Consider the following 23,461-nt stretch of genomic DNA (forward strand, 5'->3'; position numbering starts at 1 on the left):
TGGAATTGAGCCGGTAATAAGACACATTTCAGGAAGGACAGATGTGGTTTGAGTGAGTAAAATTTTGTAAGATTGGGAATTTACTTCATCTGACTGCGGTGCACCAAGCAAAATGAAATTAGACTTGTGTAGTGTGGTAGCAGTTTCAGTAAATGTTATTTTTTTACTCAGTTGGGCAGCCTGAAGCTCCTGGTTGGCTAGCCGTAGCTTCTTCTGCTCGTCCTCCAGGGTGCAGTTCTTCCTGCAGAGCTCCACCTGCTGCAGGGTCTTGACTTTGGACTGCTGCTGCAGCTTCATCACCTCGTTCATCAGGAACTGGGTCAGACCCTCCTGACCCTCCTCCACTGCAAGCAGGTAACAGACGGCAGGTTTAGAGAGGAGAGGGGAAAGAATACAGGCACATCACAGAGTCAATTATTCTCTATAAGCTATGCATAGTAGTGCGCCATCTACTCTGTCATAATGGCACTGCGAGCTGATTTGAATAAATCTCAGATTCAATCCTGAACCAGCAGAACAAGATCTATGAATGGTGTTGTGGGATTAGACTGTGTCATTGATATGTCCCTTCGTCCCTGAACCGAGTTACAGAACCAGCTTCACACAACTGGCTATTGAATATGTTACTTGACCATGCAATTATTTTATTACCAACATTATTATTTTAATTTCTTAAAGTTATCAAGTATTCAATATTGCCCATAACAAGCAGGTCTTTCTCTCAACTTGTGTCTCAACATAAAGACCTCGGAAAATCAGCGCACAGTATTCGTCACTGAAATTTGGGATATAGCATACAGAACATTATATTGTCCATCGAAATCCAATATCAGTCTGTGCAGTATGCAGACGTTGCACGTGTCCACACATAGCTTATTGTATATTTGCTTCCATCTGCGTCCCAAAGGTTTGGGCCTCACCTACGATGGTGGAGAAGCGTCGCGTAGGATCGTTGCCTGTGACCAGCTTGTACAGTTCAGGGTAGTAGAACTCCAGACTCTCGAGAAAGGCCACATATCCCCGCTCTCCTTTAGTGTGGAGGATGTCCAGTAGACGGCCTGACAGAGGACGTATCAACAACATACTTCAGTTTTAACGCACAAAGGCACCCACCTTTACACTGCACACAATCTCAGGTTAAGGGAAACTAAGTTGTTGTACGAAAGAAGGTGAATTGGTCTCAAATCACTCATTGGTTTTCAGGCTGGGGTTTGAAAAAGCATCACATGATAGACGAGGCGAACATATCAGAAAAACCAACGTGATCCCGATACTTACTTGTGCGGTTTGCCTTGTTGACCAGCAGCATGGAATTGAGGATCTCGTCCTCGTCCTGTTCATCCAGGACTTTGCACTGGCGGAGGTAGGGAGTGAGCTTTGACGGGGAGATGGTGCGGCACAGTTCGTAACGTTTGCACTCCACTTTATCCCACAGTGCGTCCACTTTATCAAATGACCCGTTCGCCATCTTCTGCATGCTGTAAAACAGTAAAAGAAACAATAAAAAAAAACAACAGGAGCTTTTAGCTATAGGCAATACTGTGCAGTCTGCATCATCACAACTCCAATTGAAGAAGAGATGCTCACTGCAAGGGAGGTGATCAGTGCGACGATGTGCGTGTGGGTGTCCGTCTACTGTATATACAGTGGAGGAAATAAGTATTTGATCCCTCACCGATTTTGTAAGTTTTCCCACTTACAAAGAAATGAGCGGGCTATAATTTTCAAGCTAGGTTTATTTTAACAGTGATAGACAGAATATCAAAAAGAAAATCCAGAAAATCACATTAAAAAAATATATAAATAATTTTGCATTTCATTGAGTGAAATAAGTATTTGATCCCCTACCAACCATAAAGAATTCTGGCTCCCACAGATTAGTCCTCGTGCTTTAAAAAAGTATTCCTAATCTCAAATAGTTTCCTGTATAAAACACACCTGTCTCAAGTTGTTACCTGTATAAAAGAGACCTGTCCACAGAGTCAATAAATCAAACTCCAACATCTCCATCATGGGCAAGACCAAAGAGCTGTCTTAGGACATCAGGGACAAGATTGTAGACCTGCACAAGGCCGGAACAGACTACAAGACCATTGGCGAGAAGCTGGGTGTGAAGGAGACAACTGTTGGTGCGATTTTTCGAAAATGAAAGAAACACAAAATGACCATCAATCTCCCTCGGTCTGGGGCTCCATGCAAGATCTCACCTTGTGGAGCATCAATGATCATGAGAAAGGCGAGGGATCAGCCCAGATCTACACAGGAGGAGCCTGTTTATGATCCCAAGGCAGCTGGGACCACAGTCACCAAGAAAACCATTGGTAACACACTACGCCGTAATGGATTGAAATCCTGTAGTTCCTGTAAGGTCCCCCTGCTCAAGAAGGCACATGTACAGAACCGTCTGAAGTTTGCCAATGAGCACCTGACCGACTCAGAGAATGCTTGGGAGAAGGTGATGTGGTCAGATTAGAACAAAATCAAGTTCTTTGGTATCATAGTGACTCGCCATGCTTGGAGGAAGAGGAATTCTGACTATGACCCCAAGAACACCAACCCTACAGTCAAGCATGGAGGTTGAAGCATTATGCTTTGGGGGTGTTTCTCTGCTAAGGGGACAGGTGGACTTCACTGCATCAAAGGAAATATGGATGGGGCCATGTACCATGAAATACTAGGTGACAACCTCTTTCTCTCAGCCAGGTCTGTAAAAATGGGTCATGGATGGGTCTTCCAGCACGTCAATGACCCTAAAAATACAGCAAAGGCAACAAAGGAGTGGCTCAAGAAGAAGCACATTAAGGTCATGGAGTGGCCTAGCCAGTCTCCGGACCTTAATCCAATAGATCTGTGGAGGGAACTGAAGCTCAAGTGACAGCCTGAAAACCTTAAAGATTAGGAGAGGATCTGCAAAGAGGAGTGGTCCAAATATCCTCCTGAGATGTGTGCAAACCTGGTCATCAACTACAAGACACGTCTGACCTCTGTACTTGCCAACAAGGGTTTCTCCACCAAGTACTAAGCAATGTTTTGATAGGGGATCAAATACTTATTTCACTCAATGAAATGCAAAATAATTTATATTATATTTATATATATATATTTTTATGTGATTTTCTGGATTTTCTTTTTGATATTCTGTCTATCACTGTTAAAATAAACCTAGCATTAAAATGATAGACCGTTCATTTCATTGTAAGTGGGCAAACTTACAAAATCAGTGAGGGATCAAATACTTATTTCCTCCACGGTGCTTGCACAAAATGGTGACTGTGAAGAAAGTAGGAACAAAGGGCACCATTTCATTTGAGTTGTGAGGAGGAACCACAAGTTGCCATTGTGTTGTTTACATGTGGTTAGTTGTCTGCAAGATTAAAGGGAGATGTACAAAAGGGGCCATGAAATTAATTTTTTATAGCAAATGCCCTGCTTCTCAGGGGCTTTTCCACTTCCTGCTTCCAGAAAAGGTTGGCTCAGGTAATATTAGTCCCACAAGTCCCACTGACATCACATTTAGTCATCCCTGTTTGTATTGAAGAGAAAGAAACGCACCAGCATGTGACTGGTCGGATGTGTTTGCATCTGTATACTTAGCTATTTAGCTTTGTTTTGTTGATCCTTCTACAAGCCGTGGTGCAGGACAAGCCGTGCGTTTATGTGTGTGAGTGATACATATATGATAAATGATTGCCAATAATGGTGAGAATGTTATCTTTGAGTGGCCTTTTGTCTGAATTGTGCTAAATAAATAAACTTGCCTTGCCTTGCCTTAATGAACTTGAACCCAGTTTGGGCATTTCCCTACTGCAACATACAAACATAGACATCGTTGCCAATATATCTGCAACAAACTAATATCGGCCGACAGCTTTAATGGAGAACATGGTAACTATTACACCTGGCCATGTTCAGCAGGTTGCCATGTTAGCATTAGCATGCAGCTCTCGGCTCAAAGCACTACTTTGCCTCACAATGCAGAAAATGTTCAAATTGATTCCCTGAAAACATGCAACACATGATGTGAATAATCCCTCCTTCCCTTGGGATAGGCTGGGGATGGAGCATGTTCGAATGAATGAATGAAGCCGTGCATTCAACAAATATCATTACATGTTTCCTCCCGTGAACATATGATCTCTGAAGGTTAGTAACTTGGCTGATTTTGATATCTAGATATCTAGGAGCCAATATAACATCCCTTTTTATTTACAACTGATTGGGCCCCCTGTAATGTGAAAAGTGATTTGCAAAACAACCACGTCAGGCCCACACATTCTCCACTGCATCGGTTCCCCTTGTAAACTCATACAATTTAACCAACTGACGTCTTTCCATTTGCACATATACTTCTCTAGACACATCTTTTTACTTTCTTTATATGTCTCTTACTCCCACTTGATTTCCCCTCTAGCATTACACTGTCATTCTCCCTGTCTTCTCGCTGTCACACACACACACTTACACACACACACACACACACACACACACACACACACACACACACACACACACACACACACACACACACACACACACAAACACACACAAACACACACACACACACACACACACACACACACACACACACACACAGTCCATGCATCTCTGGGATTTGCATGCTTTTCTGCTCAGTCAGAGTTATCCCACAATACTGCTTTGTGGCTTTGTGACTTGCATCCCACAGTTAGGCAAATCAGGGCTATCTGACGCCATTATTCATGTAAACACACACACACACAATGGCACATACTTTTGCATAGAGCTGTCATCTACACTGTGCATGTGACCATTGGAGCTTGTGCCTACATACGCTAGACCAACACACACACACACACACACACACACACACACACACACACACACACACACACACACACACACACACACACACATGCAGCTTAAATTGGAAGAAAATATTACATGAATGTGTGCATGTGTAACTCTGATCCTCTGCCAAATGATGTCAGCCACTTTCTCCGCATATACCTTCTCAAATGTTGTGTCAGAGAACCAAATTAACAATGAGCTGCTCATCGTATGCAGTCTGAGGCAAACAGATACGCTGTGACCCTCTCGACACAAACCTGTTATTTGTATCCACAGTGTGTATATACCGCCACAGTCACAGCAGATGATGAAACCGCAGGAGCTCGCACAAACACACACCCTTGCAGAAGCGCACGGTGCACGCAGACACACACATATCACTCAATGACCCCTTCAGTAACCACGTACATGTTTCCTCTTCTCTATTCTCTTATTTTGGAGTTCATTACCGAGAAGTAATCCTTGCTTCCTCCTTTTCAAACCAGATGTGAGTGGTCGCTCTCTTCCTGTGCTCTGTTTTAGGCCGCTTTTCTTCGTAGTAATGTGGTCGGGGGAGTTGATTTTAGAACAGTAGTGTGTGTGTGTGTGTGTGTGTGTGTGTGTGTGTGTGTGTGTGTGTGTGTGTGTGTGTGTGTGTGTGTGTGTGTGTGTGTGTGTGTGTGTGTGTGTGTGTGAGTGTGTGTGTGTGTGTGTGTGAGTGTGAGAGAGAGAGTACTCACACTCAACCGTGCCTTTCCCCTTTTTTCAGCAACTGTATAGACTTAAAAGGGGCAGACACCTAGACACAACTATGCGTACTGTGCCTGCTCAGTGTGAGTGTCTGAACTGTTTACCACCGCCATGACCTGCCTTTATCACTCTGACACATCTGAGCTACAGGGGTTATTACTGCTAACATTTGCACTCTATAAATATATTCAGTTGTTCTGCTGTATGCAAGTGGAAGATCAACCAAACAAAAAAATAAAAATAAAAATCAGTTTCGGATTTCTACTCAAGGTAAAATATTCAGTGTTGTCAACAACAAGACATCTACAACTAAAATGATTCAAACAAACTAAACTTTCAATTCACATAGTGTATAATAATAATAATAATAATAATAATAATAATAATAATAATAATAATAATAATAATAATAATAATAATAATAATAATAATAATAATAATAATAATAATAATAATAATAATAATAATAATAATAATAATGACATATTATTTGTAACATACTCTAGGGCATAAAGCCATGTCATTTGAATTGTCACGCACATAATTTATAAGTTCGATAGACTTTCAGGATTTTTATGGAATAATGTCAGTTCCTGTCCTCTCTCCGTCAAATGAGATTTCATGTAGTCTTTATTGTCCATTTCTCACCTAGATAGAAGTTGAAATGATATATGTGTGCTGGGAAGCATGACGCTGTGCTGAAAATAGTGACTGTATTCCACCTTGGACCAGCGCTGCCTTTTGCTGCCAACACAATATGCAAATCTTCCAAAGTGAGACCATTTTACACTGACATGGATCTCTTCCATTTAGGAAAAGACGTCATCGTGGAAAACAAACAACCATGATGTTATGCTAGCCTTGTTGGAGCCTTGCAGCTCGCATTGCATGAATCCAATAACTGAAATTGGTGTTCACTCTCAATCAATCACTTACTATTCAGATTTGTATTCAAAGTTATTACTTTATGGCTTTACATGTCTTGTTTATAATTTATATGTCTGTTTTCACATTCTAGAAGGAAGGCAATGACTTGTGCATCGTTGCTTCAGTGCTTATAGACGAGACAGCAAAGTTATTATTTTCTGCAGTCTTTTCATCCAACTATGTGATCTTCATTCGTTTCAACCTGGCAGAGCAGACTTTGTCCTCTGTAGGGATAATATAGAGGAGCCACGAGCGGTGTGTAGGGTCCCTGGGACAAAGGTAACTGTAATTTCCTCTTTGCTTTCTTTTAGATGCCAGGAAAGCATAAATGAACTTGTCTCACAAAAAGGGAGCATCACTGATATATGATTTATTTCACCATCGACCGTCAACACAAACACACACACACACACACACACACACACACACACAGACGCTCAGAATTTATGTCATGGAGAACAAACTGTCTATCACCATGGGAATGTGATTAACCAAAGGTGACCCACACTTGAGAACTAAGTTAGAGTTTCATTTCCAATGACTGCTTTAGTCATTGTTGTGCGAGCCGAAAAAGAAGAACTTTGAACTCCAAGTTAAGATTACAGTGCAATCCAATACACTATCAGATAGTGAATCAAAGCCGCTCAACCTGAGAACTTTATTTGCTTCCCACAGTGCAGCACATACATGCTTTGTTCGAAAAGCCATCCTTACGTCCTCCCTCCCACATACTCAACATGTAATTACTCCGTACTGTCTACTTAACGATCGATTGTGTATGCGAGGTTCGTCGGGCCGTTTACACTGAAGTATACAGAAGCAATAAAGAATTTAAAAAAACGTTCCATGCCGTTTGAAAAGACACAATGCATTCTGGGGCGGTTAAATAGGAAAAGTATCCTATTGATCCATACACAAAATCTTCCCGGAAGTTAGTATTCATCCAGGCATTTTTTGCCAACACAAACTCGCATACACAAGCGCCACATACTCAAATTGAGACAAAACTACTACAACTACTATGAGTAGGACGTTAGTATGGCTTTTCTAACACAGCCACAGTGTCAGCAAAGGCTCCGTGATCCTACAGAGGGCCCTGTCCAGGCTCACTGTTTGTGGGTGCACTGGACTGGGATTGGCCGGCCAGCTTTAACTGATAGGCAGATATGATTGGTTCAGGTGTACAACCCCATCATAGAGGCTCCTTTGTCTAGCAGAATAGCTGAAGCTTATAGGAATTTGATATGTTTAAGGAAGAAAGCCAGAGAGGAGTAGGAGACCCAGTTTCCAAAGTATGTCTTTCTATGCATGTGTCTGGGCTTTTACGTGACCCATCCCACATGGAATTATACAGCACAGACACACTGAATACAGACAACACACAATGCATCCAAAAACAGAAAACTATTCAGCAATAACGCTCCAGAAAATATTCCGTAGTAGAAAATACAACAGATCCATAAACATAAGACAGAAGATAGTAATCCAAATGAGACATGACAATAAAAATAATGAGGATTTTTTTTCTGACATTTTTTGTAAGCCCATATTCCTGACACATCATCGGAGACAGGAGGACATACAAATGTTTGATACAGTTTGGAATATGTAAAGTAATCCCCATATATAGTAGATCCCAATGCCCTACTTGCAGAGTCTGGTAGAGAATTGATGTAGCCTACCATTTAAATAACTAAGACATATTTGTTATTTAGTCATTGATTGTATTCCGTTGGGTTTTTTCTATTGGTCTGTTCTGTACAGCTGACATCTATTGTTGCTGTCCGTTTTTTTTTTTGCCAGGAGTTTACCTCAGTTGAGCTTAAAGGTGTCTAACGGCAGACGGACAGACACGGTACGGACTGCGAAGCCTACCGAGGCAAATGGCTATTTGTGATTTTGGGCTATGAAAATCAAAAAACTAATTTGATTAGATTTCATCTAAAAAGAACCCAAGATCATGTTGTTTCTCACCATGCAACACTGAAAACTATACCTGTTTTTTTCTGTAATGCATACAGTAACTTCTGTGTTTGTTTTTAACACAAGATATGCATTGAAATAATATTATATTTGAAAAGTTGGTTGTGAGGTTGGATGGAAAACATTGTTTTTTTTTCATCTGACATAACTTCAAACAAGAATAGTTCTTGTAATTTCTCTAAAGATATTACCTAATATTAGGGTCTGGAGGTATTAAGGTATTACCATATACCGGGGTATTGAAAAATAGCAACAGTTTTTAATTACCGTGTCGTTGATACCATCAAGAAAAACTTTGGTGGCGTGTAATGCCTCGTGCTTGTTTATAATAAATGCCTCACATGTGTGTCCATGTCCAAAATTAATTTGTGTTTTTGGTGTCTGACAGTGTTAACACAAAATAAGGAATGGCAAGCTAAAAAGCCCATTTTAAAAAGGAATGGCAAGGTAAAAAGCACATTTTGATATAAAGGACAAAAGCTGGGAGGTTGTGTCAAAGCTTAGCTCAGTAGCTTAGAATATGTTGGATACATACATGTAATTTAATTTGCCTAATCAGAGATTCTCAAGAATCACTGATATCACATGTCTACATAATTCAGCAACAATTCAATAATAAAAATAATTTAAAACAAAAGTAGAGTTCAATGCACCTCATTGCATATGCACAATTCCATCGCACCACTGTAGGATTCTCCTCACTGGATCCGATTGTCTTCTGCACCTGCTGCTGGAATCCCAAACATGCTGATTGTGCCACATCATGTTGACAGAATAACTCGCTCTCCAATGATATGCCAAGAAGACATCAGAAAGGGCAAAAAAAATACTCATGCCAAAGGCTTATCTGGAGACTGAACAACATTTAAGAGGTGCGGTTGCAAAGATTTTCAGAAGAGCTTTGCAGAAAGGGAGTGCGCAATAAGTTCTTTGAGCGACTTTTGAGGGACACACGTGCAGCTTTCACCAACTACGCATTACGAGTTTGCATAGAGTTGTGTATGTTTTAATCATGACAGACAACTGTGGATGACTCAAGTTGCTGTGATATGCGTAACAGTCTATCGCTTTACTTTTTTTTTTTTTTTCATTGAAACAGGGTGCAAGTTCACACACCTGCTCGGAAACGTATCTAATGTAGCCGACTATTTCTGAACGGACCAACGCTCGTACATGTGCAAAACGAGAGGTAAACCTGTACACTGCAGCTTATCAAGTTATTCCGCCTACCTGAGATGAAGCAGTCCAACAGTGGAAGGGAAATCACACTTTTTTTAGGCGTGGTGGTAGTGGCTCTTGGCTGTTTGTGTTGTTATCTTGTTTTTAAAATCACGAAAAAACAGGTCGTATCCATTTCGCCTATCCAAAAAAAGAGAGACGAGCGCTTGGGAGCCGCGGCCCCGACTCTCAGCTTATACGGCTATACAGATAGCCTGCATACAGATAGACAGAGAACCACACAGACAGAGAGAGAGAGAGAGAGAGAGAGAGAGAGAGAGAGAGAGAGAGAGAGAGAGAGAGAGCGGAGGCGGGCGGTGTGAGCTCTGATGGAAATAACAAGTTGACTTCAGAGAGGTGAGATGCCCTGTCTGAGAACAGATCCACCACTCACGGTAACAATGAAGAGACTGAATAACAGAGGGACTTATTACGAGTGTAGGCTATCGGCAGTTTTGGGGAGTAGTGAGTGAACTCCATGTAATTCAACTATAGTAGTTACCTAAATGGTAGTTCAAGTGCATGTGCATAGTGATTCAAGTAGGTGGGCAATACAAGGTTAAGGAAATTATTTACATTTTTATTTTACCATTGCTTCTCTAGTAGAACCTCCATTTCGACGAGCCCCATAATGAATACAAATAATAATAGAAAATCCAGATTGGTTTACAACAAAAATGTGACATTCCCTTCAATTTAGTCCTTGAGAAAAGTCCAGATGCATGGGACTGTTTTGCTATGGATAGGTTTAGAATCTCAGGTGTTCCAGGAAGCTGGATTGTCAGTTGACAAGTGAAAATATTTGGTTATTGTTTTGAATGTCTTTTGTTTTAATGTGGTATGTATCAACAAAATGTAGCCTAATTTATATGTAATCATTTATTTGGTTAATGTATGACCGACACTGTGACTTGTTTGGATTATATTTTGTTATAATTTCATATCACATGTACATTGTCAATTTAATAATTTTTTACAAAGAAGTTTGAACTACTTTTTATATTTCTGTCTTTCTTCACTGTATTTCAACTTCTTCCAGTGTGAAGTCATTGATGGTTTGCAAAGCAATGTTGAAAAAGAAGCTTCCCCAACACAGTTGTCAGTAGGAGGGAGTTGCTTTATTACTATCATTGTCTCTCATTCCCGGTAGATGGGAAAGTTTTTCTTATCTTATCTTCTTAAAGCTCATTGTTTACTCATTGAGCTGCATGATATTGAGCCAACAGGCAAATCTTTTCTTTAAATAATATGGAAATGCTAAAGTAAAAAAGTGTCTCATCATTATGCTGCTATGTACACTCCCTCTAAAAGCATCATTTCAGAGGGGGATATTCTGCTCTACTCCATCTGTCTGGCGGCTGTAGTCACTTCACAGTGGAGGATTTTCTAATGTTAAAACATATAAGCCAAATACGATATGATGCAGAGACAGAAACAGAATTAATTCCAGTAAAATGTATCCAACAACATATAATACTTAGTTTAACACTCTTACTTTAACTTTTATAACATCAACAAGTTATTTGCTGATACTTACAAACTTCACAACGTCATTGTAGGACAAGGGTAAAAATTATTATTAAGACCTATTTACAATAGTTCACAAGAAGTTCAGTTGATGAACTCAGACACCTGTTGTTGATTCTTGTACAATTCTATCTACCCGTGAACTCCCTATTCGTTCCCCGACTCCCTTTTTCATCCATCCTGTTCCCAGCTCATTTAATCCACTTAATTTGAACTCTCAAAAAAGAATCTAGTCTTGAATATAAAATTCTTGATGAATTCCTGTCTCCATATAACAGATACATGTAGTGCTTTAATAAAATTATGCATTACTTTACTTTACTTTAATCAAACAATATGTGTAAGCATTAAACCCAGATGATATTATTAGAAAAGTAGAAATTGAAAAAACAGGTTGGTACCTTTTGTAGTTCTTCTACATTCTTATAAAGAGGACATGCTAATTACTCAGTCAATTTCCTGAGTCTACAAACTTTGTATACATGTCAATTCAGACCCACCCAGGTATCACATGTTCAGGAGGTTCCACCAGTTTTACACTGCACCAGTTTAGCAGCTACGAGCAGCTTCATCAGGTTTGGTTTGATTATTGCTGTAACCACCAAGCTCATGATTTCTCAATTTTTTCCAAAAAATTAAAATAGACCTAACAAGTTGTTAATGCAAAGAAAGATACAACAACTTTTTTTATAATGATTTCAGTAAAGTTGCTGTATTTTTGCATTTTCTCAATAACCGTTTTCATTATCTTTGCAGTGTTTTTTTCCCCCAGTAAAATTAACAAAAAAAAGTAGGAGATGAGAGCAGAATAAACTAAGCTTAAATGCTGGGACTATATGTAGGCAAACTGATGGAATTATAATGAAAGTGCCCTTTTTCTCACTTGAACCACTGCTCCCCAAACTGACGCTTACATGTATGTGTTTATCATAGTCTAGGTGCTGGGAAAGTTTTGTATGCGCTTCATTTAGCAGAGAATATCTCAACTGTTATAGACTAATATGACCCCAGTGAACAATGTGGGATGTGTGACAAAATCTCTATCCGGGGCGAAAGTCCTGAAAATGACCACAACAGGTTACACTATCACACTACGTGGTGAATTGGACTTTTTTTTCCTTTATAGATATCCTCATACTTTTTTACCAGATTAATCTTCATATTATGAGAAATACTTTTTGTATTACACTTTTTGTAAAACAATCCTTGTAAGCAACCTGAAGTCGGTGCATACTTGATTTTTTGAATTTACCCCATAAGGGGGCAGTATACAGGGGAGTGCAATATGCTCTAAAGATACATATTTTAACATGATCAGAACACATGTGAAATTTTCTTGCCAACATATTGGCTTGGGCATATAATGTACGACACTGTCTTAAAATGTCATTTGATCTGTTATAAAGTGCCCGAGGTACTTGGCTTTATAACAAACACAAAGCTCTTCCCCAGAAAGATAAAATTGTGGAAATGGGAACAGAAATGGGAAGTGACCATATAAGAAGTGACACAGCAAATTACAAAATAAATAAAAAGCAAACGTGCTTTTTCTTATTATATATCTGCCATAATCACTTACTGTTTATTTTTATTTTCTTATGAATTTACAGTGAGCGTGAGTAAGGTACCGTTTGGACAGAGCTGCTCCATAATCCGCAGGTGAAGGCGGAACTAAATGACGGCCGTGTGATTCCAGTCAGTCCAGTCAGGACGATAGACGGACTGGATAAGCGAGCGCACTGTTTACCTTCCGACAGCAGCAGCAGCGGAATGCCCGACTGCCTGTCAGCATGTATTCTCACGGCTCAGAGAGTTTAATAAAACAGGCGAGGTGAGAAAACTCAGAACAGGGAGAAACTTTAGCTTCTTCACACAAACACACACACACAGACTGCAGCCATTTACCATGCTAAGCTACCTGGGCTAACGCTAATTAGCCCGTCAAAGTCTGTCACGTGACCTTTTCTTTCTGTTTACGTTTGTTTATTGTTACTTTTACAGCATTTTTTTCACAGTTAGGACTGAAACACAATTATTTTTTCAATATCATGCCTGTTGTGTTTCAGCACCAGCGTTATTTACCCAGTTAATTGTCAAAAAAAGTGTCAATTTTAAACGGTAAAAAAAGAGGAACGAGAAAAAGCTTCTTTTCTTTTAGGCTAACCGGAAATAATGGATTATTTGTGTTACTTTTACTGTTCCACGGCCTAGAGGGTAGATCAATACCAAATATGAAGTCGATGAATATCGTGTCAGTCGATCACGTGTCTATATGTGTTAGCAATAAGTCTCAAAGGACTTGTTTTGATTTTTATGTCATTTGTAGGGAGATCCAGGAGCCTGAGCTGCACAAGTTTTACAACCGGTTAGTGAAGCTTCTCCAGGGCAAGGAGCTCAGTCATGAGGCGGTGGACTCCCTGCAGAGGCTGCACCTCATCCTCTCCGTAACCAAGTACACCAGGACGTAAGCGCTCCGACCTGCACCTCTCACACACAACATGCAAAAGCCACAGTGTCCCATCTTGGTTTTGATCCCTGTGTTTTGATTCACACCTTCATTTTCTTTAAATTTCGCACCCTCTTTTTACCTCTTTGAACCTCTATTATAAAGACTGTGATCTCACCTGACCTCCCAGGTAATAAGGACACAACAAAGAGTCCTAATTTTGAGTGTCACCTTCCCAGTCTCCAATCTTCTTTTGTAATAAACTCTTTATAGGTGCAGTGTGTCAATGGAATTGGTTTCATTAAGAACAGACTTGTAGTGTAAATCGAATTGAAAATAAAACCTCCATGTTTCTAAAGTAGCAAACGTAACAGCCTTACGTGTTTTTATATATAATGGGTGTCCATCAGGAAATGCACCTGTTGGAAGAAGAAGTACTATATGATAAATAACTTAATACCTCTTGGACTACTAATATCTTTTCACATCACACTTGATATTGTGGAAAGACTTGAGGCAGTGGTGGATGATGCCGTCTTTACTAACTAGCTTCTAGTCCTTGAAGGCCACCGTAGCTTCTGTAATTTCTCCAAACAGGAGGGGTAGACACGGAGCTTGCAATCCAGATTTTTCACCACCAAATGATGCCATAATACACATGTCTTACACACAGCACCTTTTGATCTTCAGGAGGAGCTTTCAGTCATAACAATTCTGCCTCAGTCCCGTGCCTCAGTCTCTCTGTTGTCATCAACCCAAAGGTTGCCTCCAGAGCTTCAGAAGAGGGTCGCATCGCTCCTGTTGTTACCTGCGGAGCAGCTTCAGGTGCTGAGCTCAGCTGTGCTCAGAGAGACACTGCCCCTCTCTGGTCAGGAGGTGAACTACAACCAGGAGAACCTTGGTCAACTGAACAGCCATGCTGCAGCCTTGCTGCTCTTGCAGGTGTGTGGTCATTTATATCGGGTTCGGCTTGATTCATATTTATTTTGAGACGTATTTAAGATTCTTAGAGGCTGTTTTTGCTCGTAAATTGTTGCTGATTAACATGGAGTGGATTTATACTGTGGTTTATTTCAGTGTTTTGTAATGGAGCAGCGGAAATACATGGAGAGACACAAACTAGTTGTGGCTTCAGTGCACAGTGACATATTAACACATAAAGGAGCATGTTTGTTTGTTTTTTAGATGTACACTGGTAACACCATCTCCGACTTTAACCCCAACAGGCCGGATCCAGGGCCGACCTGTCGTCTTTCTGTGCTCAGCTCCTTCGCAGTCTGGAAAGCCGACAGTTTGAGGGCTCCAATCAGTCGCTCACGCACACCCTGCCCATCCTCAACAGCATCCTGACACACAGCCCCGAGTGCCTCACTGAAGGTTGTGAGGAAAAGCCAAAGCTAATTAGCGAACAAACAATTCCCCCTTGCACATCAATCAACATGATTGATTTGTAAAGTTGCGTGCGTTCGATAGGGACATTTTCACAATGTTCTCTCTGTCTCTGCAGATCATGTGACCCTCCTGAGTAAGAAGCTTGTTGATTGGCTGCGTTATGCTAGCATCACTCAGGGAGGGGGGGCTTCCTCAGGAGGATTCTTCACAGGGCCACGATCCCGTCAGGTACACAATTTACTTACTTAATTCAACTTCTACGTTGACGTAATAAAATTAAATTTAAGACATACTTTCTTATTTTTTTTAAATGTTATATTGCTTTATTTATGCATTTGTGTGTGTGTTTGTGTTTTCTAACAGCCGGTGCCTATAGCAGAGCTGGATGGGACGGTATCGGGGGATTTCTTCACAGTGCTGTGTGTGGGCCAAGGATTCACCGACGACCAGTGGATGAACGTCTATTCCTTCTCCATGCTTCGCCATTGGCTCCTCACCTACCACTCTGTCTCCAATGGCAACTCCACAGCCGACACTGGTAGGGCCTTAAAACACAGACACAAACCTCAACCTCCTTTTTTGCCTTTCAGTGATAAAGTGGCTCTTTGCTTAATGTCACAAGGACAATCCGCCCTCGAACTATCATCTTCCAGGGCTGTTCATGTCTCAGTTGACCTGCTCTGTGTTTTTAACCATCTCTCCTACAGCAAACAGGCTGCAGCTCAGCCTCTCCCTCTCTCACTCCCACTCATTTTCAAATGGTAAGACGCGTGAGTTTTCGTCAGACCCTCCCCTTTGCATGCGCGCACCGCTCAAAAATAATAAGCTGAACTCAAACGCCTTTCTGGTGGTGCTGCACAGGTCAACTCACAGCTCTTGATATGATCATGACTTAACAGCACCGTGATCTAACAGAGCAACTCACCTGAGATCCTGATCCATGACTTTCTTAACTAGCACTTTCACCTGTGCATCTTTTTAAAACCTTCGCTTTTTAATTCTCTTGTGAATTTTTAAACAATAAATGAATCGCTGTGATATAATGACTAGTAAGCGGCTACAATCTGAATGGGATGTTACAATACTAAAACTTGCACAAGCCACAGAGCCACAGCACGCGTGGCTTGTGCTTTTTGTATTTACAGTATGAGGAGTAAATCAGATTCTGCCTTTTTCCAATTATTTCTGATTCTGCCTTCACTGACTTCCTCTTGAAACGTCTAATCTAATCTTATTTGTATTAATTGTCTTTTTTTACACATTTATAATAATTTTCATTATGTTTTTTTTGGGGGCTTTAGAATTCCAACTGTTATTGTGTCATCTTTCCTAAGTGTTGAGATTGGTTTGATGGTTCGCCTTATTTGTCTCTTAAACCTTTATAAAAAAAAATCTCTTTTTCTAAACCTCAAATATCTATAGCTTATCTTGAATATTTTGGTTCAAAATAAGGATGGGCGGATGAAGCTCTGCGGCTCTCTTTCTATTTGAGCCCAGAATAGATTGTTGAAGCTTCAGGGATTGAAACGCAGTAGCACAGTGACATCTGTTGGTTTGTGAAAACCTAAAGCAGCCCTACACGACTCGAGCTTTACAGCACCTCTCTGAATTTACCATATGATAATAAGTCTCATCTGTGTGTGCAGTGAAAGTCTGAAACGCCGGTGTGTTACTATTATTACATTTTTTATTTTCTAAATTAAATATGGATCATATTTTAATTATTACAGTAAAAAAAGTAAATCCTCTCTGGTGAGCTTTAGGGTCAGTGTCACTGTGGTCTAATGCATGTTTATGGTTAATTCTAATGAATAAATCAACCTATCAAGTTTGTAACACTGCCTCTGTACCAAATGGAAATCTTCCTAGTGTACTTGGCCACATTTCTGAATTGCCCTACCCTCTATTTGTCCCACTAGTGTGTCTATCACATAGTCATTGGCACAATCCGTCACGTTGTATTCTTCACACTAAGCTTCAGTTATCAACCGCTCATTGTTGCTTGTGCTGGCTCAAAAAAGGAAACATTCCCTTTTGATTATTTGCAACATTAGTGTACAGTATCTGTTGTCTGTAAATAAAAGGTAATTGGTCATAATCTCCACCAACAAGAAAACCGTTCCTCGTCATTAGAACTCCTGCTCTCCATTCAGATTTGGCAACAAACAGCCTGAGGGACTCTTCATGTGTGATTTGATCAAAGATGACTCATGTGTTGTCATTTCTTTGACAAGGCTTTTTGAGTCGTGACTTCTAATCCCCCAAACTTCCCCCGTTTACAGATGACCGGTCGGAGGTGGACGGATCGGTGGTTTCAATGCTTTCGGCGACTTCCTCCTCCAGCCGATTGCTGCCTCCGAAAGAGCGTCTGCGAGAGAAGGCTTTCCAGTACTGCCAACGTCTCATCGAACAGAGCGACCGCAGTAAGTGTGTGTGTGTGTGTGTGTGTGTGTATGTGTGTGTGTTTGTGATAAAATACTTATTTAACATTTATGCAAATACACAGTGGTCTATTATTATGCACTACTATACAATACTATATGTCATTGTTTTTGTTTTTGTTGTTAGTGTGAACTGTTTTCTGATGTGTATTCTTTCTCTTTATCTCAGAGGCGCACAAAAGGACAGATACAGAACTGCAGAAAGCGGTGAGCCTGTGTATCATTTCAACTCACACACCACATCAGTTTCAGGAACAAACAAGCCTCCACTCTCAATTCTGTGCAAATTCTATGCAAATACTAATCCTCTGTGTCTGTGCACCATGTCCACATATTGTCACTGGATCCAAATTCAGTAGTTGGTACATAAGAACAAAAAAAAACACAGTCTTTCTTGCTGGCAAAGCCCAACTGTAAACCAGATTTTATGCTGGTGCCCTTATTGTGTGGGCCCTGTTCTCTCTCTCTCTCTCTCTCTCTGTCTCTCTCTGTCTCTCTCTCTCAGTGTCTAGTGGAGGCAGTGTGTATCCTGGACTGTGTGTGTGTAGAGGACGCCTCTCTGGTCTACCGAACGTTCCCGTGCATCAAGGCACTGTTTGGCCGGCTCAGCTCAGACCTGTCCTTTGCCAGAGTCCTGCTGCCCATAGCACAGTTCTACCTCAACCATGGTGTGTGTGTGTGTGTGTGCACATAAACATGTACATACACTAATATGGAATTTTGTACATCATTTTCTTTTTATGTGGACGGTTAATTTCCTTACAAAGGAGTATTAGGGTCATGAAAAGAAAAAAAAAGAAAATTACGAGAATAAAGTTGCTATTTTACGAGAGAGAAAAAAGCAGAATTCAGGCCGACTATTTAAAAAAAAATCTTTAGAGCAATCTAATGGCAGCATCCTTGTCACCCACTGTTGATCTCAGGTGTCGAGCCTTGCAACACAGTCAGTCAACAACAATTTATAACAACGTGGAGTGGATTTGAATTATTAATCATTTCCTCATTTGAGAAAGAAGTAGCCAATAACTGCACAAGATGCTCCAAGCTCAGACAGAAAAGACGGTATTTCTTCACTTAAATGACACACAGTCCTAAACTATGAACTAATTCTCTTAATATTACGACTTTTTTTCTTGTAAAATAAGGACTTTATTCTCATAATAATACTCCATCATAGGTCCTTTTTTTCCACTCACACTGAAAGCATTTGAGGCCAATAGAGCACTTGAACCCTTGTTTAGGCGAGATGGCTGCAGTGGATTGTGAGAGCGTGTGGAAGCTGGTGTTGGGCCGATTCCCCGCCGAGCTCTTCAACGACCACTTTCTGGCCCACGAGCTTCTGCGCTTCCTACGACTCAACCTCCAGAGCCTGCAGCTCCGAGTCCCACAGTACACCCACTCCTTTCCAAACCTGCTCAAGGTAAAAAAACACATCCATACAGAGAGACCATTGCATACATATTGTCTACCATATATTATACCAAGGCTGCGTTCCAATACCCATACTTTCTACTATGTAGTATGATAGAAAAAAGATTTACGATGTATCGATTCTTGTGGTCAGATTTAGTATGCTTAAAAATACCCGGATGTCTACTACATCCAGCCGAGATTTTTATTGTTGAAAACAGCATGCTATTTGGGCGATTCTGACCCACAATCCAGTGCACACCGGAAGTGAAGTCACATCAACGGAGCCTATGTATGAACACAACCGGGGATGCGAGGAATATATAAGCAAGAGGCAAGATCAAGGCGCAGTGTTATGATGAAATGAATAAGTAAAGTATGTCCCAATTGTATGCCTACTACATGCTAACTAGATTATTTTTATGGTCAGATGTATATCTAGAATAGAAAAAATAGAGAGTATGTGATTTAGAACGCAGGGCAAGTGAGAGATGCACTCTTTCATGCCTGCCCTCTTCCTCTGTCTGTCCCCTGTAGTTTTTGGCATGGAACAGCCCAGCGGTGGTAGATGACTTTGTGGATCTGCTGCCTTCTCTGGTGACAGCCGGAACTGCAGTTGAGCTGCTCCACAGTCTACTGGACCTGCCCTGTCTCTCTGCCACGCTGGTCTTGCAACTCAGGTGCACGAGACCCACCACACTGATTTGGATATGTTTTGCATTTTTTTCTCTACCACCATCTCACTGGGTTTGTGTGTGTCTGTGTCTGTGTGTGTGTGTGTGTGTGTGTGTGTGTACGTTTGTGTGTGTATGTCGCAGGTCAATTTCACTGCCAATCTCTGATACGAGCGGGCATGGCCTCCAGTCACTTGATGCATTTCGAAACCCTTCTTTCCGAGGGCTCTTCCTCTTCCTGCTTCGAGGGGAATCGGGCTCAGGTCATCACAGTCACTCTAATAATAATAATAATAATAATAATAATAATAATAATAATAATAACAACAACAACAACAACAACAATTGAAATCCTTAAAATATTCATATCCTTATAGTAGGAACTAATGAATCTCTGTGCTTTCCTCCTCCCTCCACAGGTGACACAATTGACCGACTGAACACGCTCCACGAGCTGCTAACCGAGGCAGCCGATTGGCCGCGGGTCGTTCAGTGTGCCCAGACTGTGCCCGTGCTGTTGCACATCTACTTCAACTCGGTCGTCACGGTGAAGAAATTGAATGTTCTTTTTTTAATGAGTAATTCATCACAACTGCACATTAACATGCTGCATGGTTCAGTTTCCGTTCATAAAAAAACAGTGACACGAATAACACGCGTGTCCGTCTCCTAGGTAGCGGACGAGAAGCTGTTATCACACTTGATTCTGGTGATGCTGGAGAGAAGCAGCCTCCTCCTGCGCATACCCAAATATATCAAAGAGATACACAGGTAAACACATACAGTATGGTTGGGGAGAACATTTGATTCGTACTGTAGATGCGCACGAAGTGGATGATTCTGATTCATTACAAATACACTTTGTTTTAAGAGTCACACTGAGAAAAGGAAATCATGTATAGAAAAATAGGAAAGTTGTTGCATAATTTTTTTGGAATATAACGATGTGACAAATCACACAAAAAAAGATGCATCAATAATCATTCTATCATTGCATTGTAGCTCTGTGAATCGAATAGAATTATGAGGTGGCCAGAGATTCCCAGCCCTAGAATACAGTGGAACTAAAGTGTTACTTGATCTTCTCTCTCTCTCTCTCTCTCTCTGTCTGTCTGTCTGTCTGTCTGTCTCTCTCTCTCTCTCTCTGCAGGGTGTTCAGCTTCCACCTGCTGAGGCTGTGCAAGCTCCGCCCCTCCCTGGTAGTGGACCAATCTCACGAGCTGCTGGAGTTCGCTGGAGCCACAGCCAACGTCTACAGCAAAGAGGAAATCTACATGCATGTGGTAAGAGAGCATCACGCTGATATAAGGACGATATACTTTTGGATCCTGTTCCAAAAACACCCTGCATCTCATATCTCAAGCGTTTTTTTTGTTGTTGTTGTTGTTGTCAAATCTTAGCATCTTTTTCCCGTGTATTGAAATATGGCGAAATATCACACTTAATAGAATGAGCTGGGGGGGGGGGGGCGTTCATTGTGTATTAAGAGCACTTCCCCTCTCCGTCCTATTTCATCTCTCGTCTCTCCACACTGTCAATAAATCATGGAAAATGCCTGAAAAATTCAAAACTAAACAAAATAATGAGCCCAAAATACCTGACGAAAAGTGAAAATAATATGTCTCTCAGGTATGGGTGCTGGGCGAGTACCTCTCTGTGTCATGTGACTCTCGCTGCTCGGTGGGGCTCATCACTTCCTGTTTTGAGGCGTTGGAGGCCGTGCTGTTTGAGGTCACTTCCTCTGCCCCGCCGCCCGGAGCCCTTTGCCCCGCCCCCAGAGTGGTCACCACTCTAATGAGCGCCCTGGCTAAGCTGGCGTCACGCTCACACGACCTCATACCCAGGTAACCGAGAGCCATAAATCTTTATCTAAAGGTGCTCCAAGGAACTTTCAGTTTTTATTTATTCATGCACCCCCTTTGGACAAAAGCGGTAGTGTTTTTACTAGGCCACCTGTTGTTCCTGGGTGAGCATACCCATGACAAACGCATTAAGAAAAACTATAGTATTCTTTGCACTGATGGTCTTGTTTGCTATTACATGTAATTTATGATCATCAGAGGAAAAATTAGACTGTTTCAGAAATATTTTAAAGTTATTCGTAGCACCTTTTAATATACAAAGGCATATGTAATGTTAATTGTGTGTTCATGTCTATTTTCAGGGTGTCTTTGTTCCTCTCCAAGCTACGAACGGTCACCAGAAGCGGGTCGGTGGCTTGGTGCTCCGACGAAGAGGACCTTGTTACCATAGTGACGCGAGGGGAGGAGTTATGGTCGCTGCTGAAAGCCCCCGGTGTGGCTCAGAGCGTCCTCAGCCCACCTGCACATGTCACAGCACCACAGTGGCACAGAGACACCAATGTCGCCATGCCACTGCTGCTGCGGGCTCTCACCAATCTCACACATTCACAGTGACACACACACACATACAGGGCCGACGGACTGGGTAGACAAGGTATACAGTCGTGGGGGGGCCCAAGGCAGAGGGGGGCCCATTTAAAAAAAAAAAAAAATGTTTTTTTTGTTTGTTTTTTTTTTAAACAAGCTAAATGTGTGGCCCCGATCTTTGAAGGCCCTGAACAATGCCATTCCAAAAAAAGAAATAATTGACTGGCTCGTGATAGGCCCCTGACCCTTGCAAGGAGATCAGGGGCCTGCGCATGACTAAGGCATGTATGCGGGAGAGTAAGCAGGAGCAAGCCAACATTGAATTGAACTGGTGGCGAAAATAAACGCAGCGATGTTTCTATGGGGATATTTAGCTGTACAGAAATAAGTGCTGGCAAAGCTAGGACAGTTTAAGACTCCACATCACTGTGGCAACACAACCTATCTATCAGCTCAGACAGCGCAAAGAAAAGTCTGATGAATACATGAGAGTGATGGCCCCTGCAAGTTTCAGTAAGTTTAAAGAAGTGCCACACTGTTACTGCCTTTGAAATGCATTTCGACATTTTAAGGGGAAAACACATTGTATTTATTATTTCAACTATTGAGTTATTTGTAGAACAGCATGCTAGTGTAGGCCAACAAGATTGATTTTCTGAATTTTCAATGCTGCTTTATTTTTATGTTTTAAATTGGGAAAGACATGTTCCAAAACAACCTGTATTTAAAAAGAAATCAAGCAAGTAGGCTAATAATAACCATTAATTAATTATAGGCTATCGCATCACAGTAGGCCTATTGTCCACAATAATCACAGCCCCCCATCCATAAAGGAACTTTAAAAAGTTTAATTTGCACTTGATGTGCCTACACAAGTGTATGGTCTATTATTTGTATTTAGTGTGTCTGCATAGTATTGCACAAAAACAGTAGAAGTTTTCTTTAATTGTGTTTTGTACTGTCTGTAAAATTATACTTGCACATAGCAAACAAAATTGCACATCTGTATTCAAATAAACAGTTGTTTATTTCTATAGTGCGCATTGGCATCTTTGAGCAAAATACCCCCAAAATTTTCGCCGCGGCGCTTTGCGCCGCGCCTCCTGTGACCCTGCCCAGTGGCCACCTTGACTAAGACATATTATGGGGGAAACACCGGTAAAAGTAATGATTTGGTCATTCATCAGATGAAATATTGTGGAGTTGTCTGGCTCAGAGAGACATGTGTATTGTAAGACCGCTTTTCAGGGGGCCCATCAGGACTTTTTGTATAGGGGCCCAGAATTTGGTGCTACGCCCCTGCACACACACATCAATATTTTGCATTGGCGCTTCACTTTATGAAAAGGTTCATCCTTGTGAGTCTTGTTTTGAGTTTTGCACATATTTTTTGGTAAATAAAATACAGTAATTGATTGAAACTTGGATGTGATGAAGCACTTTTTGACCTCCACAAAACACACAGAGCCCCCCAAGTGTCATATAGTGTCTCTTCTT

At 41.1% G+C, this 23,461-nt stretch overlaps 2 protein-coding genes across 3 annotated transcripts in view; one reads left to right on the forward strand and one right to left on the reverse strand.

Moving 5' to 3' along the window:
* Positions 1-9,860, reverse strand: part of card11 (caspase recruitment domain family, member 11) — a 22,528-nt gene extending 12,668 nt beyond the window's left edge. The window contains exons 1-4 of the mRNA XM_080043803.1: positions 9,697-9,860; positions 1,279-1,478; positions 921-1,058; positions 168-344 (exon numbers count right to left, since the gene is read on the reverse strand). Of these exons, the coding sequence (XP_079899929.1) occupies positions 168-344; positions 921-1,058; positions 1,279-1,477 (514 nt within the window). The 5' untranslated portion in view covers position 1,478; positions 9,697-9,860. The remainder of the gene's footprint in view (positions 1-167; positions 345-920; positions 1,059-1,278; positions 1,479-9,696) is intronic.
* Positions 9,861-12,941: 3,081 nt separating this feature from the next.
* Positions 12,942-23,362, forward strand: ap5z1 (adaptor related protein complex 5 subunit zeta 1). Of its 2 annotated transcripts, XM_080043191.1 has the most exons (18): positions 12,942-13,042; positions 13,538-13,675; positions 14,419-14,599; positions 14,884-15,034; positions 15,165-15,277; positions 15,413-15,587; positions 15,757-15,810; positions 17,332-17,472; positions 17,660-17,697; positions 17,996-18,158; positions 18,732-18,910; positions 19,438-19,580; positions 19,719-19,837; positions 19,994-20,121; positions 20,248-20,345; positions 20,725-20,857; positions 21,204-21,418; positions 21,739-23,362. In XM_080043191.1, exons 1-18 carry the CDS (start codon positions 13,002-13,004, stop codon positions 21,989-21,991), a joined length of 2,463 nt encoding a protein of 820 aa, XP_079899317.1. In that variant the 5' UTR covers positions 12,942-13,001; the 3' UTR covers positions 21,992-23,362. The 2 variants fall into 2 exon arrangements, with proteins under 2 accessions (XP_079899317.1, XP_079899318.1); XM_080043192.1 differs by lacking the exon at positions 15,757-15,810.
* Positions 23,363-23,461: the final 99 nt, after the last annotated feature.

The sequence above is a fragment of the Ammodytes marinus genome (genome assembly GCF_949987685.1).
Source record: "Ammodytes marinus genome assembly, chromosome: 16".
Classification (NCBI taxonomy): Eukaryota; Metazoa; Chordata; class Actinopteri; order Uranoscopiformes; family Ammodytidae; genus Ammodytes; species Ammodytes marinus.

Excerpts from the sequence above, each read along its gene's own strand:
- ap5z1 (XM_080043191.1), top strand. The coding sequence starts at position 13,002 with ATGTATTCTCACGGCTCAGAGAGTTTAATAAAACAGGCGAG. Across the intron at positions 18,159-18,731 it reads ACAGTTCTACCTCAACCATG|GCGAGATGGCTGCAGTGGAT; the intron begins GTGTGTGTGTGT and ends ACCCTTGTTTAG. Across the intron at positions 20,122-20,247 it reads ACTTCAACTCGGTCGTCACG|GTAGCGGACGAGAAGCTGTT; the intron begins GTGAAGAAATTG and ends TCCGTCTCCTAG.